The sequence below is a fragment of the Zalophus californianus genome, chromosome 3 (assembly GCF_009762305.2).
Source record: "Zalophus californianus isolate mZalCal1 chromosome 3, mZalCal1.pri.v2, whole genome shotgun sequence".
Taxonomy (NCBI): domain Eukaryota; kingdom Metazoa; phylum Chordata; class Mammalia; order Carnivora; family Otariidae; genus Zalophus; species Zalophus californianus.
The window spans coordinates 61,846-76,695 of NC_045597.1; the positions used below are offsets into that span (position 1 = coordinate 61,846).

The 14,850-nt window shown below is 59.3% G+C and overlaps 2 protein-coding genes across 4 annotated transcripts in view; one reads left to right on the top strand and one right to left on the bottom strand.

Moving 5' to 3' along the window:
- The window catches only part of LOC113912213 (voltage-dependent N-type calcium channel subunit alpha-1B-like), a 74,570-nt gene extending 60,757 nt beyond the window's left edge, over positions 1 to 13,813 (bottom strand). For all 3 annotated transcript variants that reach the window (XM_035726452.1, XM_035726451.1, XM_035726449.1), the window contains exon 1: positions 13,599 to 13,813. In XM_035726452.1, the coding sequence (XP_035582345.1) occupies positions 13,599 to 13,657 (59 nt within the window). In that variant the 5' untranslated portion in view covers positions 13,658 to 13,813. The remainder of the gene's footprint in view (positions 1 to 13,598) is intronic.
- LOC113938948 (skin secretory protein xP2-like) lies at positions 1,507 to 2,983 on the top strand. The gene is made up of 3 exons (XM_027624421.2): positions 1,507 to 1,623; positions 2,077 to 2,281; positions 2,543 to 2,983. Exons 1-3 carry the CDS (start codon positions 1,546 to 1,548, stop codon positions 2,767 to 2,769), a joined length of 510 nt encoding a protein of 169 aa, XP_027480222.2. The 5' UTR covers positions 1,507 to 1,545; the 3' UTR covers positions 2,770 to 2,983.
- Positions 13,814 to 14,850: the final 1,037 nt, after the last annotated feature.

Here is a 14,850-nt window from a genome sequence, read left to right on the forward strand (position 1 = left end):
GGAAAAGACAGGGTCTGGGTTCCGGTGTCCACCACCACCCTGGGCACTTGGGAGTAGGAAGAGATACCCACCCCCAAGTCCAGAGGGGCTACAGCCCAAAAGGCCTCAGCTTCCTCTGCTGTCACTTGGGCTGCAGAGATGCAGTGTCCCAAGGGTCCCACAGGCTTGTAGAAGAGCCTGTTGGCCTTGGATCTCCATCCCCGACCCCCTGTGATCCCAGTCTGGGGAAAATGTTTTCTACCCCCTCGAGGTCCTTCTCAGCAGAGGACAGACTCGGGGCTTGGGGGGCTGAGGACCTGGCTACGCAGAACGGGGCAGAGCACAGGGCCACCAGTCTGGAGACCAAGGTCAGGGCCCTCCTTGTTGCAGCCTCAGGGTCCCCATGTGGAAGAGGATCCAGAATCACTGCTCTGGTCAGGGTGAGGAGGCCTTAGGAAGGACTGGAGCACCGGGACCGGAGAGGGAAACGGGGACAAGGGAGGCTTCTGAGGTTTCTCACATCGCCCATGGAACCCACAGATCCTGCTCCTGTGAGAGACACAGACACAGAGACAGAGAAGGAGACAGAGAATGAACACAGGACAGAGGGAACCAGGAGAAGTGACAGACTTTCCTCCACCAACTTGGAAATGACATCCCGGCATTTTGTGCCATTCTATTCCTGAGAGCGCCATCACATAGGCCATCCACCCTGGAGGGGAGGGGATTCCACAGGGATGTGTGACCAGGATTCAGGGGTGCCAGGGGCCACTGTAGGGACTGCCCAGCACACGGGCACAGACGAGGCCCTGGGACCTGAGCCTAACCCTAATGGGAGCCCCTGGAAGTCTGTGTTGTGAGAGGACAAGGTCAGAATCAGTTCATCACTACCTTCCCACGGGGGCTGGGACACAGGCAGGAGGGCGGTGGCTTTGCCTGGACCCCAGAGCAGACCCAAGCCCCTCTGAGCTGTGTTCCATGCCAAGCCCGAGCTCCTTGGCTCATCCTTGCATTGCCAAGTATGCACCAGCCTCCTGTGATAGCAGGCACGGAACATGTGTAGAGGTCCTACCCCTGATGGCGTCCCTAGAACTAGAAGCCAGAATACCCCGATGTGCAGATGGGGAGCCTGGGGAGGCCCTGAGAGGCACGGGGTCTGTCCAGGGTCATAGCCCTGGGCATGCGCAGGAGTCCGGTCTGAACCCAGCTCTGTGTCCTCACAGCAGGGACACCGGCTGCACCCAGGCCTCCCGGGGCTGTGGGTGGGCTGTGAGGGTGTCACTGTATGGATGGGGCATGGGGGGAGGGTGAGCATTCCGCAGCGGGGGAGGGGGGCCCCTCGGGGGGCTCTTGTGTGAGGAGGAAGTTGGGTAAGGGGACCCCAGGCAGTGGTGACCTCACTTCCCTGACAACAGAGCCCAACAGAATTTGGAACCCCGGTAACCAGGCACCCACATTCCACAGACAGCCCCCTGCCCAGCTCATTTCATTGGAGATCATTAAGGCAAGATGTTCACGTGTTGCCTGCCAAGGTCCCGAGGCTGCAGATGGAAGAAAGCGCGCCCTATGGATGCTGTCCCCCGCTGGGGATTTCATGTCAGGGCTCCCCACCGCCTCTGGCCATTTGGCCGGAAGGACAGAAAGGTGACACCAAGAGGCCCAGAGCTGGCCACCCAGCCCCACTCACTCTGATGACCTGTGTAGCCCCAGGTGCCCTCCCTGTGTGTCTGTGTGTGTGTGTGTGCGCGTGTGTGTGTGTGTGCATATGTGTGTGAGTGTGTGTGTAAAGAGGGGTCATGGGGGTGGGGCCACCCCGAGCAGGAGCAGGCTGTTGAGGGGTCAGATACCCAGTGGGCAGGTCATGTTCAAGGTCAAGGCTGGCTGTGTGGGATGGGGTGTGTGGGCGCTGCCCCTTCTGCCCAAGGTTTATCCCGATAGCCCTGCAGGGATGGGTCACTGCATCCCGGGTGCAGGGCTGTGCGCGCACAGGTGTGTGTCTGATCTGGGAGCAGCAGGGGGACTAGGCAGGAGGACAGTGCTAATGGCCGGGCAGGGCTGTGATGCCTTGGGGCCGGCTACCGGTCCCTGTCTTTGCAGAAGGCCACGGAGGACATGGAGAAGCAGCTGGCGGACGTGCCCTCCTCCCTGACAGAGGGGTTGACCCCACAGGCATCCCGAAAAACAGGTGCTGGGGATTGCCGGGCAAGACCTCCGACACCACGCGGACCACCGTCCCAGGTGGTTGTCCACCAGACAGTGGTCCAGGAGCCGGAGCCCACAGAGGTGGAGGCCGAGGCCGAGGGTGAGAAGGCTGGGGCTGGGTGTTTGTGGTGTGTGGGGATGGGTCGGTGCGGCCCCACAAGGGAGGAGCCCCCAGAGGCTGGTGTGGGGCCACGAGCAACGACTGGGCACAGAGCACACAGCGGGTGGACTGCAGTTGGGGAGACGACCCCGTGAAGGTTCCTTCCCGGCTGTGGCTTCTCTGGGAGGCCCTGGGCTGGGCTCTGTCTCTGCAAAGGCCCACGGAGAGCAGGCATATGGGTGAGCTTTTCTCCTCTCACAGCTGCTCCACCACCTGAGGAGCTAGAGCCCGATCTGGAGGGAGGGCTGGTGCCTGCAGTGACTTCAGGAGGAGACCAGGAGCCGGCAGGTGACCCGGCACCTGCCCACGGAGAGCCTGGCGCTGTCCAGGAAGAACTGGCACCTGCTCCTGCGCCAGCCCCTGCCCCTGCTGCAGTTCCTGCCACTCCCCCTTCCCCCACCCAGCCCCTGCCCCTGCCTCGGACCTAGATCCTGACCTGGCTCCTGCCCCTTCCCTTACCCCTGCCTCTGCCCCTGCCCCAGCCCCTGCCCCTGCCTGTGCTCTTGTTCCTGCCCCTGCCCCTGTTCCTGCTCCTGCCCCTGCCAGAGCCACTGTCCCTGACCCAGATCCTACCCTTGCTCCTGCCCCTGTCTGTACTCCTGCCAGAGCCGCTGCCCCTTCCCCTGCCCCTGCCAGTGGTCCTGTTCCTCCCCTGACCCAGATCCTGTCCCTGCTCCTGCCCTGGATCCTGCACCTGCCACTACTGCTGACCCTGTCCCTCCCCTTGCCCCTGCCCCTGTCCCTGCCCCTATCCTGAGCCCTGCCCCTACTCCTGCTCCTGCAGGGCTCCCACAGCCACATCCAGAGCCCACAGCCCTGCAGGGAGAGCTCCTTGTACAATCACCCTTAGTTCCATCCCCGGAACCCGAGACCCCGCCCGATTGTTTCATGCCCTCCCCCTGTGTTCTTTCTCTCTGGTACATATTAACTGTTATTTTATCCTTCCATGTCCTATATACTGTTTATTATTTGTTTTAAATAAAATTACTTGTTTTCAATTGAACACGTCTTGAGCATTAAGTACATGCCCAACGCTGTGCCACCACACCCCAGAACATTGCCGCAGAATATCTCATTCCCCAAAGGAGTCCCCGAACCAGAAGCCCTCCCTGCCCATTTCTCCTGCAGCCCAGACCCCGGTGACCCCTAAGCTGCTTTCTCTCTCTGTTCCTTTACCTATTCCTGATGTTTCTGTAAGTGGAATCACACAATAGGGGCCTTTGTGTCTGCCCCCCTATTTTCAAAGGGGACTCGTTTTCTTCTGTGTTTATTTGTCATAAAATTTCCCTTATTTGATATTGAAATCCCCGACGGATGACACATCAGATGGAATCATAGAGGCCACTTTAGGAATTATGGGCACAATCTCGGGGCCGAGACCCCTGGTCCTGCTGGGACACCACAGCCTGAACCCAGACAGGACAGGGCTGGTTCCTCCTGAGACCCACACAGAAACCAGGGAAATGCAGAAAGCTGGAAGACACACCACAAAGGGCAAAAGCATTGCTCACAACCCAAGGCCAGAGAAAGGGTTCACCTGACTCTGGTCCAAACCACGCTCCAAGTCACTGGGTTCCACAGGGACGGAGACCAAACACATGCAAGTCCAAGGCGGAAGGATAGGCACGCAGGGAATATGGGTCAGAGATGCGGGAGCTCCTGGGGAAGGACTCCGGCAAAGGAAACCCTATGGAGGCAGCGCTGGTCACCCTCAGACTGGCAGGTGTCTGGTCTGGGGACCAGCAGCCCTGGGGAGAACGTGAGGAAGTAGAGGTCCCCTGGAGAGAAGGGTGACGGGCACCCCTGTCTGGGAGAACAGTGAGCAGCACCCATCCCAGGCCACAGGTGCACCCATCCTCAGCCTCGGACTCAGCCCCGGAAACTCTGGCTCGGTTTTTCACACACCTATTGTCAGGAGTGTTCATCACAGCGGTGCTGGAGAGAGCAGGGAATGGAACAGCACTAATGCCCAAGGAGATGGATGGGATCCACGGTCCCAGTTCTCATGATAGAATGCCCTGCAGCTACTGTCCCGGTGTCATCCGGGGCACAGGATCCGGGAAGCCCCTCCTGAGACCCACCCCTCCTGCCACCCTGCCCCTGGGAACATTGGGAATTGTTTGAGGAGGAGGGGGAGAGGATCCAGGATGACAGCGGGTCCAAGGAGAAGGAAGGTCAGCACTGGGAGGACAGATGGACGTGCCCTGAGCCACCATCCAGGGCCCGGGCTGTGATGCCCTCGGACTTCACCCCAAATAAGGACTCCTGATTTATGGAGCCCAGCTTCTGTGGTTTTACTCCCTCCCTCATTCATTCTCTCCCTCATTCATTCCCCACCTCCAACCCTCCCCTCCCTCCCCCTCCCTCCCTCCCTCCCTCCTTCCTCCCTCATTCAGCAGAGGATCTGGGGTCCCTGCTGTGTACTGAGCACTGGGGCTTCATCAGTGAGCACCCCCCAACCCACATGGTCACGTCCACTGTGGGAGGTGACGGGGGCAGTCCTCAGGGCTAGCACTGGTGATGAGCACCAGGAATCTGCTCCTGAAAACACAGGCCAGTTGCACAAAGAATGGAGAGACCCATGCTTAGCACTTCCTCTAGAAAAATCTAGTCCTGAAAAGTGATGAAAAGTAAGTATATCCTAGACTTCATGCGATGTGAGTTCTAATGGCAGGTACCTACTGATTCCTAGAACCAACAAAGAGTAAATCATCCAGTGTCGACTGGGGTGTTGTGACCCAACTTTTCTGACCAAATGACACGTTTCAGCCAACATCTCCAGGGCCTCTGAGTTTTCCCAAGGGTCTCTGCGATTCTCTGATCCTTCCATCAACCTCCTTGGGAAGCTCTATCCTGTCGTCTTCCTTGTCTCCTGCCTCTTCTGGGACCCTTCCATGGCCTCCCCACCAGGGCCACCCCCACCAGGACTCCCTGTGCCCCCTGGCCTGACGCCCACATCCCATGCTGGGTCCTGTGAGCCCGGTGCTTTTTTGCAAGGACTGTGTGCTCCCTCTGGGGTCACTTGGCATCTCCCTTGCAGTGGCCTGCATCTTCCTGTGCTGGGTCTCCTCTGAGCAGTCTGTGAGGCCGGACTGTACCCATGTCACGGGCATGGAAGCGAGAGTCCAGAAGGTCCAGACGACCTGCTCCCAGTCCCAGCGTGTGGAGCATGGGTCAAGGATGGTCCGCGAGCAGAGGAAGACTTGGGCCCAGGGAGACTGAGGGAGGATGTGGCACAGTGAGCCTGCAGGAGGAGAGTGAGCACTATGTGGGCCTGGTGCTCAGACCTGCTGGGAGACCGCATCTCACCCACAGCAGCTCTGTCCCCAGGGCTGGAGGGTGTCAGGGTAGCCACCCTCCGAGGCTCTAGGCTGACAGTGACTGGCAGGAGAGGAGGTGCACCTGATGCAGGAGAGAACCCTCAGGCAGAGAGGAGGGGGCAGGTGCTTCCCCAGCAGCTGGAGGAACTCGGGGTAGCCACCCTCCCAGGGTGCAGGATGGCAGTGGCCGGCAGGGGAGGAGGCACCTGGTGCAGGAGAGAGCCCTCAGGCAGAGAGGAGGGGATAGGCTCTCCCCCAGCAGCAGGTGCACTGGGGCAGGCTGAGGGGGCATCCGTGGACAGCAGTGCCTGCAGCTGGGGTCTCCACACAGACCCCCTCCTCAGGCTCAGCACAAGCTTGTCTGGATGGCCTTTGTCCCCCAAATACAAAGTCTGGCCCAGGACCCTCCTCAAGCCCTGACTCCCAATCCTTTGACCTCAGCTCAAGTGACAAGAAATGGCCAATAGTTTAGGTGGGGTTGGGTGCACAGGGACATTTGCTTTTCTGGCCCATGCTGTAACATTGCTGGCATTTTAAAGATCTCAGGGCTTTGATTCAAAAACGGTAGGATGCCGGGGACCCCAGTCGGCTTTCGGGAAACCTGCCTCTGGGCCTTGCAGCCCTCCCATCCCACCAGTTCTGCTCAGAATCCCTCCAGGTCACAGACCCACAGTCTTGGCTCCTCAGATGGCCCGGACGATGCACCTTCAAAAAGCGATCCCGGTGGGGCAGCAGGACACACTGCGGATTCCAGCAAATACACCTCCCAGAAACTGAGGGTGCTGCTGGACGAGCTGTCTGAAAACAGCCATGTCAGGGTTCCAGGAAGATACCAGAGGCACAGGAGTAACTGAGGAGCATCTGAAGGTCAGGTAGGGGCAGTCAGAGCTTCCAGACCCTTCTTCCCTAAAGCTCCTCATTCCTCAGCCTTTCTTCCGGTGATTCTGCCTGGTTTCTATTTGCCCCAACTGTTATCCATTGCCTTAGGCAGCAGAGACTCACGTATGCCTTTAAATGTTTTGGACATTGAATGTCCTCCAGTAGCCACTTCACTGCTGGGAGAGTTGGTAGCAAGCAAGAAGTCCCAGAGGACTCCAAGGGTCTGGACTTGGTGTTTCCCTCTCCTGAGATGGGGACACCTGTGGGAGGTGCAGGTGGTCAGCTGGGGGAGGGGGGCAGGCACCTGACGTGGACAGATGGGGCATAGGTGAGGCCCGAGGCCCCCGGGGTATGTGCCTGCCATCCAGACTGAACAGGTCTTCAAAGCTGCAGACTGGCTGGGATCATCTTCAGGCTGAGGAGGAAGGTGAGGGGAGCAGAGGGGTGGCTGGGGCGTTGGCGTGCCCGTGCAAGCAGTGCTGGGCTCCACAGTCTCCCTCAAGGGGACAGAAGTAGGAATCTGCTCTGACGGCTCCGCTCAAGGCAGCACCCCCTGATGGAGACGGGGGCAGCCCCTCGTGAGTTCCAGATGTCCTGGTGATTCTTGGGCACAGTCACAAATCTCAGCTTCTTCATGACCCAGGGAATGATGGGGGGCCAGCCCAGCAGCCTCGGGTCCCGCAGATCCTCCAGGGGACAGCCCAGCAGCCGCGGGTCCCACAGGTCCTCGAGGGGAGGGTCCTGCATGACCGCGGGTCCTGCATGGGCTCTGGGGGCAGCCCCTCATGAGTTCTGTGTGTCCTGGTGATTCTTGGGCATGGCCCGAATCTCAGCTTCTTCATGACAGGGGCCAGCCCAGCAGCCGCGGGTCCCACAGGTCCTTCAGGGGACAGCCCAATAGCCGCGGATCCCATAGCTCCTCCGGGGACAGCCCCTCATGAGTTCTGGGTGTCCTGGTGATTCTTGGGCACAGCCATGGATCTCAGCTTCTTCATGACCTGGGGAATGATGGGGGGCCAGCCCAGCAGCCGCGGGTCCCACAGGTCCTCTGGGGACAGCACCTTGGTGGGCCTGTGGCCCAGCAGGTACCTGTTCGGGTGGCTCTTAACGGGCCACATGGCCTCATTCCCACTGGCCCAGTTGACCACCATCGCCTGGTGACAGGCCGAGGTCAGTCGGGGAACCTCCACCACCAATCCCCCATAAAGGCCCCCATGTAGTAAAAGTTGCCCTGGTCCCTGGGGATGTGGGTCTGGGACTGTGGCCAGCACGCGTAGCTAAAGTCCTCGTGGGCTGCCCAGTAGAAACCGGGGTGTGGGGTGCCAAAGAGGGTGCACAGGATCTCCATGCCCACACGGTCCCAGAACTTCATTCCCACATCCACGTCCACGAACACGAGGTCTTCCACGTCAGAGGAAGCGCTGCTCGCAGAAGCGGCTGATCATCGCTCTGTGCCGCATGGACACATCTTGCCAGTGCAGGACACCGCAGACCTTGAGGACCACCACCCTCCGGCCCTCCCAGAGTGGCACACGGGGCACGGCAACCAGCTGGTCAGTGAAAACGTAGTAAGTGACCCTGTGTCCACCATGAGGACCACCACCCTCCAGCCCACCCGGAGGGGCACACGGGGCCCGGCAGCCAGCTGATTGGTGAAAACCTAGTAGGTGACCCCGTGCCCCACCATGAAGTGCTTCTCTGCCGTCTGCAGGAACAGCTCCAGGAAGACCACGTATCCACAGGGGCAGTGGACAGGGCAGGCAGAGGGTCACTGCCAGAGGCTGGCAGCAGGACACCAGAGTTGGGGGCCATGGACGTGTGCACCTTCGTCAAGGGGGCAGGCCCCGGGCTGCTTTAAGCAACAGCCACCTCCTGACCTTCTTGAGTGAATCTGCCAGCAGGACCTCCCTAATGTCTGCTCCCAGAGATGGGGGCCATCAGCACCCCTTCTTCCAAAGGGGAGCCTGAGGCTTTGGAGGCTGGAAACCCATGCAGCCCCACAGTCAGCATGCTGGAGCCAGGAACACTCGGCCTGTGCTGAGCTCCTGGGCAAACCCTGCAGGTGCCCTCCACTGGCCGCCCCCCCTGCAGATCCCGTCCCCACCTTCCAGGAAGGAAGCACCTTTGGGCACAGCCCTCATTTCTATATCTTACAGACTGGGTAGAATCAGCAGGGCCGGCCACCTGTCCCACTTTGCTTTGAGTGGGCTGCCGCTGGCCCCCGCAGACCTGTCTCCACTTCCTGTAGGGTCCTCCCTGGAAGGCTACTGGGCATCCTGCTGACAAGGTGCTCAGTAAGCCACCGGTATTCCTAGGAGGGGTCACCCTCAAACTCTGCCACATCAGGAATCAGGTCCAGCCCGTGGACAGGGAAGGCAAAAGACGACACCAGGAAGAAGAGGGGGCTTACTTAGGGCCCAGGCTTGAATCCAAGGGTGTAAGCTTCCAGGTCCACGTCTACATCTCCCTGGCCCCAAAAGGTTGGAAGTCTTGTCCAGCCATGTCCCATGGCTGGTCCCCCTTTAAGGGTACTACCTGCTCCCCCCTGTGAGGACAGCAGCTCCCCCATTATCAGCAAGTGTGCTGCGCCCCTCTGAGACTGATTTTTTTGTGCAGACGCTAAGGCTACTTCCCTGGGCCTGCCCCATACCCGGCAGGTTAGTAAATTGGTCACACAGGGAAGGCGGGCACTACATTTAAATAGGGGATAAGCACACTCAACATGAGTCAGGTCACCAGAGGGCAAGTCCAGACCCAGCCAATGGGGGAACAAGCCAGATATGAAGCAGGGGATAGAAGAGTGATCCTGGCAGAGGGCACAGCAAAAGCAAAGGCTTGTAGTCAGGCCCAGGGCACATGTGGGACTACCACACACTTGGGTGGCCCACAGAAGGGTGGGCCGTGGTGGAAGAGGTGAGGCTGGAGAGGTCGGGCAGGAGGGGAGCAGACCACAGAGAGGCCCAAAGGTTATGTTCTGAAAATATCACTCTAGTTACCAGAGGAGAATGGGTTCTGTGCAGCAGAGGACAGGGAGAACCTAACCCTAACCCTAATCCCTAACTCCTAACCCTAGCCCTAACCACTATTACCAACCCCACAAAATCAGCAAAATACATTCCTGTACCTTTCTTAAAATAGATGTAAGAAGCCAGATCAGAAGAATTGCAAAACCAAGAGCTCATAAATAGACTGTGCACCCTAAGCAAGTGGCTCTGCACAAACACCTCAAAGTTCTTCAATAGAGGGAAACAAGCAATGTTATAGAGCACAATGAATTTTTAAATAAAAACATGTGGTCATATTAATTCATGTAGAAAATGTTCTAACCAAGTCCAATGTCTGTTGCTGATATAAATACTCATGAAATCAGGAATAAGGAGTAATTTTCTCATTAAATCTCTAGCAAACACCATGCTCAAGTCTGAAGATGGACAGCTCTACTCTGAAATCAGGAACAAGGGCAGGTTGCTGGTTTTGACCTGTTGCTCAATATTGGACTGAAAGTTCTACCCAGAAGGATAAGCCAAGAAAGAAGGCATCCACATGTGAAAGGAAACACTAGAACTCTGTCTATTCAGAGACCAGGGAAGACATCATCTTATATAGAGCTTCCTAAAGAATCAACAAAAAATGATTACAGCCAGTTACCTTATTCAGCACAGTTACAGGACAAAATATCAATACACAAAAATCTCTCTTATTTGTATACACTAGCAATGAATCATCCAAAAAGCCTTAAAAACGAAGGGGGCTCTGACACAGGCGACACCACGCATGAAGCTGGAAGTCATCACGCTGAGCGACATCAGCCAGTCACAGAAGGACAGACGCCCTGTGGTCCCACTTACATGAAGTGTCCTGAGACACACAGTAGAATGTGGCTGCCGGGGCCGAGGGGAAGGGGGACGGGGAGCTGGTGTCTCCTGCAGACAGAGCCGCCCTCGGGGAGAAGGAAGAAGTTCTGGAGAATGACGTGCCCCCACGGGAACTCAGCTACGGCCGAGAACTGCGCACCTGACACGTTCTGAGGGGTCACTGTGACCACATTTTGTCCCAGTGAACACGGGAATGAGGGACCGATGCAGGCCACAACGGGGACGGCCACTGAAAACAGCCCCACTGACAGAAGCCAGACAGAAAAGGCCACTCCAATTGGGGCCATCTGTGCTCCTTCAGTCCCTAAGGGTTGTGCGAATAAGGGAAAGTGTCGGGAGCAGTTCCAGAAAAAGAAAACTGGATCCGAATGGAAAGGACGCTTCAGCCCGTGGGGCAGGTGGCGACAGCGGAAGTGGGCCCGTGGCCTGGGTTATAACGTGGGCACCGCGATGATTTCCTCAGTCAGGGTTCTGTGGTGGTTCCGCGGGACAGTGTCCCCGTCGGGGGTAACACGCCCTGAAGCACCCCGCGTGCAGTGGTAAATGTGGTAAGGAGACGACAGCTGGGGTCTGAGTGTGGAGATAAAGCGTATTTGCGCTGCGGTGACAGGTTGACCGCGCTTTAATCACCGCAGAGTCCACGACTCTTCAAACCACCACGGCGGCACCAGGTCACGGAAGCAGAGACGACACCAGACTGTGACGGAGGCCGCGCCCTCCCAGACCCGGTTCCCCACCGCGGAGAGCCCACTCCCCTTGAAGGAGGCCACGTGGTAGCGAGAGACTCGCGGGAGGATTAAGTCAGCAGCCCCCGTGTCTCGGGTGCAGCAGAAGCAGTGGGATCTGGAATTCCCATTTTCCACAACCCTCCCCCAAAACCTGGTTAGAACTGTGAAAATGCAAGACGGGCACCTCAGGAGAGGGGACTGGGGACGCCAGCAGGGAGGCCGGAGGGGGGAGCCCGCCACTCAGGGTCAGTGACGGGAACGGCCGTCAGTCACAGGCCCAGGGTCGGAAGCCTCCACAGCAGACACCCATCAGTCACAGGCCCCGGAGCGGAGGACGCAGGTGTCCGCTCCTCCAGGAACTCCACGCTCCCTGCAGCTCAGCGGGGGCGAGCCGCCGTCACCCCGAAGCCTGCTTCTCTCCGGCGGACTTCCCTTCGGAACGGCGCTCCCCGCTTCCTCCTCCTTCTGCACCACACACTGACCGCTGACAGACCTGTTCTCTGACCCCGAGAGACAGCGCCCTCAGGCGTCGAGGTGACACCCGGAGACGGGCAGACACCCCCCTCAGGCGTCGAGGTGACACCCGGAGACGGGCAGACACCCCCTCAGGCGTCGAGGTGACACCCGGGAGGGCAGACAGCGCCCTCAGGCGTCGAGGTGACACCCGGAGACGGGCAGACACCCCCTCAGGCGTCGAGGTGACACCCGGAGACGGGCAGACAGCGCCCTCAGGCGTCGAGGTGACACCCGGAGACGGGCAGACCCCCCACAGGCGTCGAGGTGACACCCGGAGACGGGCAGACCCCCCCACAGGCGTCGAGGTGACACCCGGAGACGGGCAGACAGCGCCCTCAGGCGTCGAGGTGACACCCGGAGACGGGCAGACCCCCCACAGGCGTCGAGGTGACACCCGGAGACGGGCAGACAGCGCCCTCAGGCGTCGAGGTGACACCCGGAGACGGGCAGACCCCCCACAGGCGTCGAGGTGACACCCGGAGACGGGCAGACACCCCCTCAGGCGTCGAGGTGACACCCGGAGACGGGCAGACACCCCCTCAGGTCGTCGAGGGGTGACACCCGGAGGAGAGACGGGCAGACAGCCCTCAGGCGTCGAGGTGACACCCGGAGACGGGCAGACACCCCCTCAGGCGTCGAGGTGACACCGGAGACGGGCAGACACCCCCTCAGGCGTCGAGGGTGACACCCGGAGACGGGCAGACACCCCCTCAGGCGTCGAGGTGACACCCGGAGACGGGCAGACCCCCCTCAGGCGTCGAGGTGACACCCGGAGACGGGCAGACCCCCCTCAGGCGTCGAGGTGACACCCGGAGACGGGCAGACAGCCCCTCAGGCGTCGAGGTGACACCCGGAGACGCGGCAGACACCCCCCACAGGCGTCGAGGTGACACCCGGAGACGGGCAGACAGCGCCCTCAGGCGTCGAGGTGACACCCGGAGACGGGCAGACACCCCCTCAGGCGTCGAGGTGACACCCGGAGACGGGCAGACACCCCCTCAGGCGTCGAGGTGACACCCGGAGACGGGCACACACCCCCCTCAGGCGTCGAGGTGACACCCGGAGACGGGCAGACAGCCCCCTCAGGCGTCGAGGTGACACCCGGAGACGGGCAGACCCCCCCTCAGGCGTCGAGGTGACACCCGGAGACGGGCAGACACCCCCCTCAGGCGTCGAGGTGACACCCGGAGACGGGCAGACAGCGCCCTCAGGCGTCGAGGTGACACCCGGAGACGGGCAGACACCCCCCTCAGGCGTCGAGGTGACACCCGGAGACGGGCAGACCCCCCGCGCTCAGGCGTCGAGGTGACACCCGGAGACGGGCAGACAGCCCCCTCAGGCGTCGAGGTGACACCCGGAGACGGGCAGACCCCCCTCAGGCGTCGAGGTGACACCCGGAGACGGGCAGACAGCCCTCAGGCGTCGAGGTGACACCCGGAGACGGGCAGACCCCCCTCAGGCGTCGAGGTGACACCCGGAGACGGGCAGACACCCCCCTCAGGCGTCGAGGTGACACCCGGAGACGGGCAGACCCCCCGCGCTCAGGGGAGAGCGGACGCCGCGAACTCGCCTACTCCCCCCGGCCGCCCGCGGAGTCCGCGCCGCGCCACCGAACTTCCCGGACGGAACCGACAGCCCTGACGCGGTGCGGACGCGGGCAGGAGCCCGCGGGGCCGGGGCCCGGGGGCACGAACAACGCGGCGGCGGCTCCCGCACCGCAGACCGCGGGAGCAGCCCCAGGAACCGAAGCCGGGTGCGCGTGGACGCGGACGCGCGGACCCCAGAGCGGATCCGAGCCCGGAGAGGGGAGCCCCGACCGCCCGGCGCACGGCCCCGCGGGACCCCACGGCCGCCCCACCGTCTACACAGCGCGCCCTTCCTCCGCGGCGGCCTGTGCGCACGCACCCCCTCAGCAGTCCCCGCTCGGGCGGCTTCTCACCTTCTCCCACGTGCGGTCCTGAGGAGGCCGGGCTCCTGTCGGCGTACACACGGACCCATGTCCTCCACGGCGGGGACCGGTGTGGACGCGGCCCCACATCCTCCCCCAGGCCTCCACCGCGAGTCCTAAGGAGGCTGGGCTCCTGTCAGCGTGGATGCGGACCCACGTCCTTCAGAAGGACCCCCGCACAGGGGGTCCTGAGGAGGTCCGGCTCCTGTGAGAAGGGACGCGCATGCCCCGCACGGGCCGCGGAGCGGGACTCGGGCGCCCCCTGCGGGAGGTGGGGGCAGTGCAAGATGCGGTGCGCTCAGTTCAGTGGAGGCACCTGTCCCCTCCCCTGGATCCAGCGCAATCCATTACATTTTGGAAACTCACACTGAAATCGAGCCCAATATCCCCTGACATCTCCAGAAACAGGAACAATTAATTGGAAACCATATGTACTTAAATGAAAGGCAGATATAAACTTAACAACTTATATCAAAATTCATTCAAAATTGTAGATAAATTTAAAATGCAAAACTATCAAAATATCAAAAAGAAAACATAAAGGAAAATCTACATGACCTTAGTTTTGGTGAGGAGTTTTAACACACAACACCAAGGGCCAATCCACAAAAGAAAAAAATTGATAACATGAACCTCTAAAATTAAAACTTCTACTCTGTGAAAGACCTTGCTCAGAAAACTAAAAGACGAGTCACACACTGGGAGAAAATATTTGCAAAACACATATCTGACAAGGGATTTGTATTCAAAATACACAAAAAACTCTCAGAACTCAACAAAAAGGAAATAATCTAATTGATAATGAGTAAATATCTGAATGACGCCTGGACAAAGATGTACAGATAATAAGCACATGAAGTATGCTCACATCCGCTATCATTAGGAAATTACAAATTTAAACAACAGTGACAGAGTGCTGCACACCTATTAGAAATGCTAAACTACAAAAAACAAGAATACCAATTGCTGGAAGGTGAGAAATGACAGCAACTGTCCTTCACGCTGGGGGAATGTACCTACCGCGGCTTCAGAAGACAGTTTGGCAGTTTTTTTCCAAAGCTAAGTAAGTCTCACCTTTAGGATCCAACAGTCATGCTTCTGGTATTTAGACAGCTGCTTTGAAAAGCTATTTCCAAACAAAAACTTGTATGCAGTTATGCACAGCAGCTCTACGTCTAGTGGTTAAAATCTGACAGAAATCAGGAGGTACTTCAGTAGATGAATCCATAAGCAAACTGGAGTG

Bases quoted from the DNA above. Each gene is read 5' to 3' on its own strand.
- LOC113938948 (XM_027624421.2), top strand. From the start codon at position 1,546: ATGGATGCTGTCCCCCGCTGGGGATTTCATGTCAGGGCTCCCCACCGC. The intron at 1,624-2,076 runs GTGACACCAAGA...CTGTCTTTGCAG, and splicing joins TTGGCCGGAAGGACAGAAAG to AAGGCCACGGAGGACATGGA. The intron at 2,282-2,542 runs GTGAGAAGGCTG...CTCCTCTCACAG, and splicing joins GGTGGAGGCCGAGGCCGAGG to CTGCTCCACCACCTGAGGAG.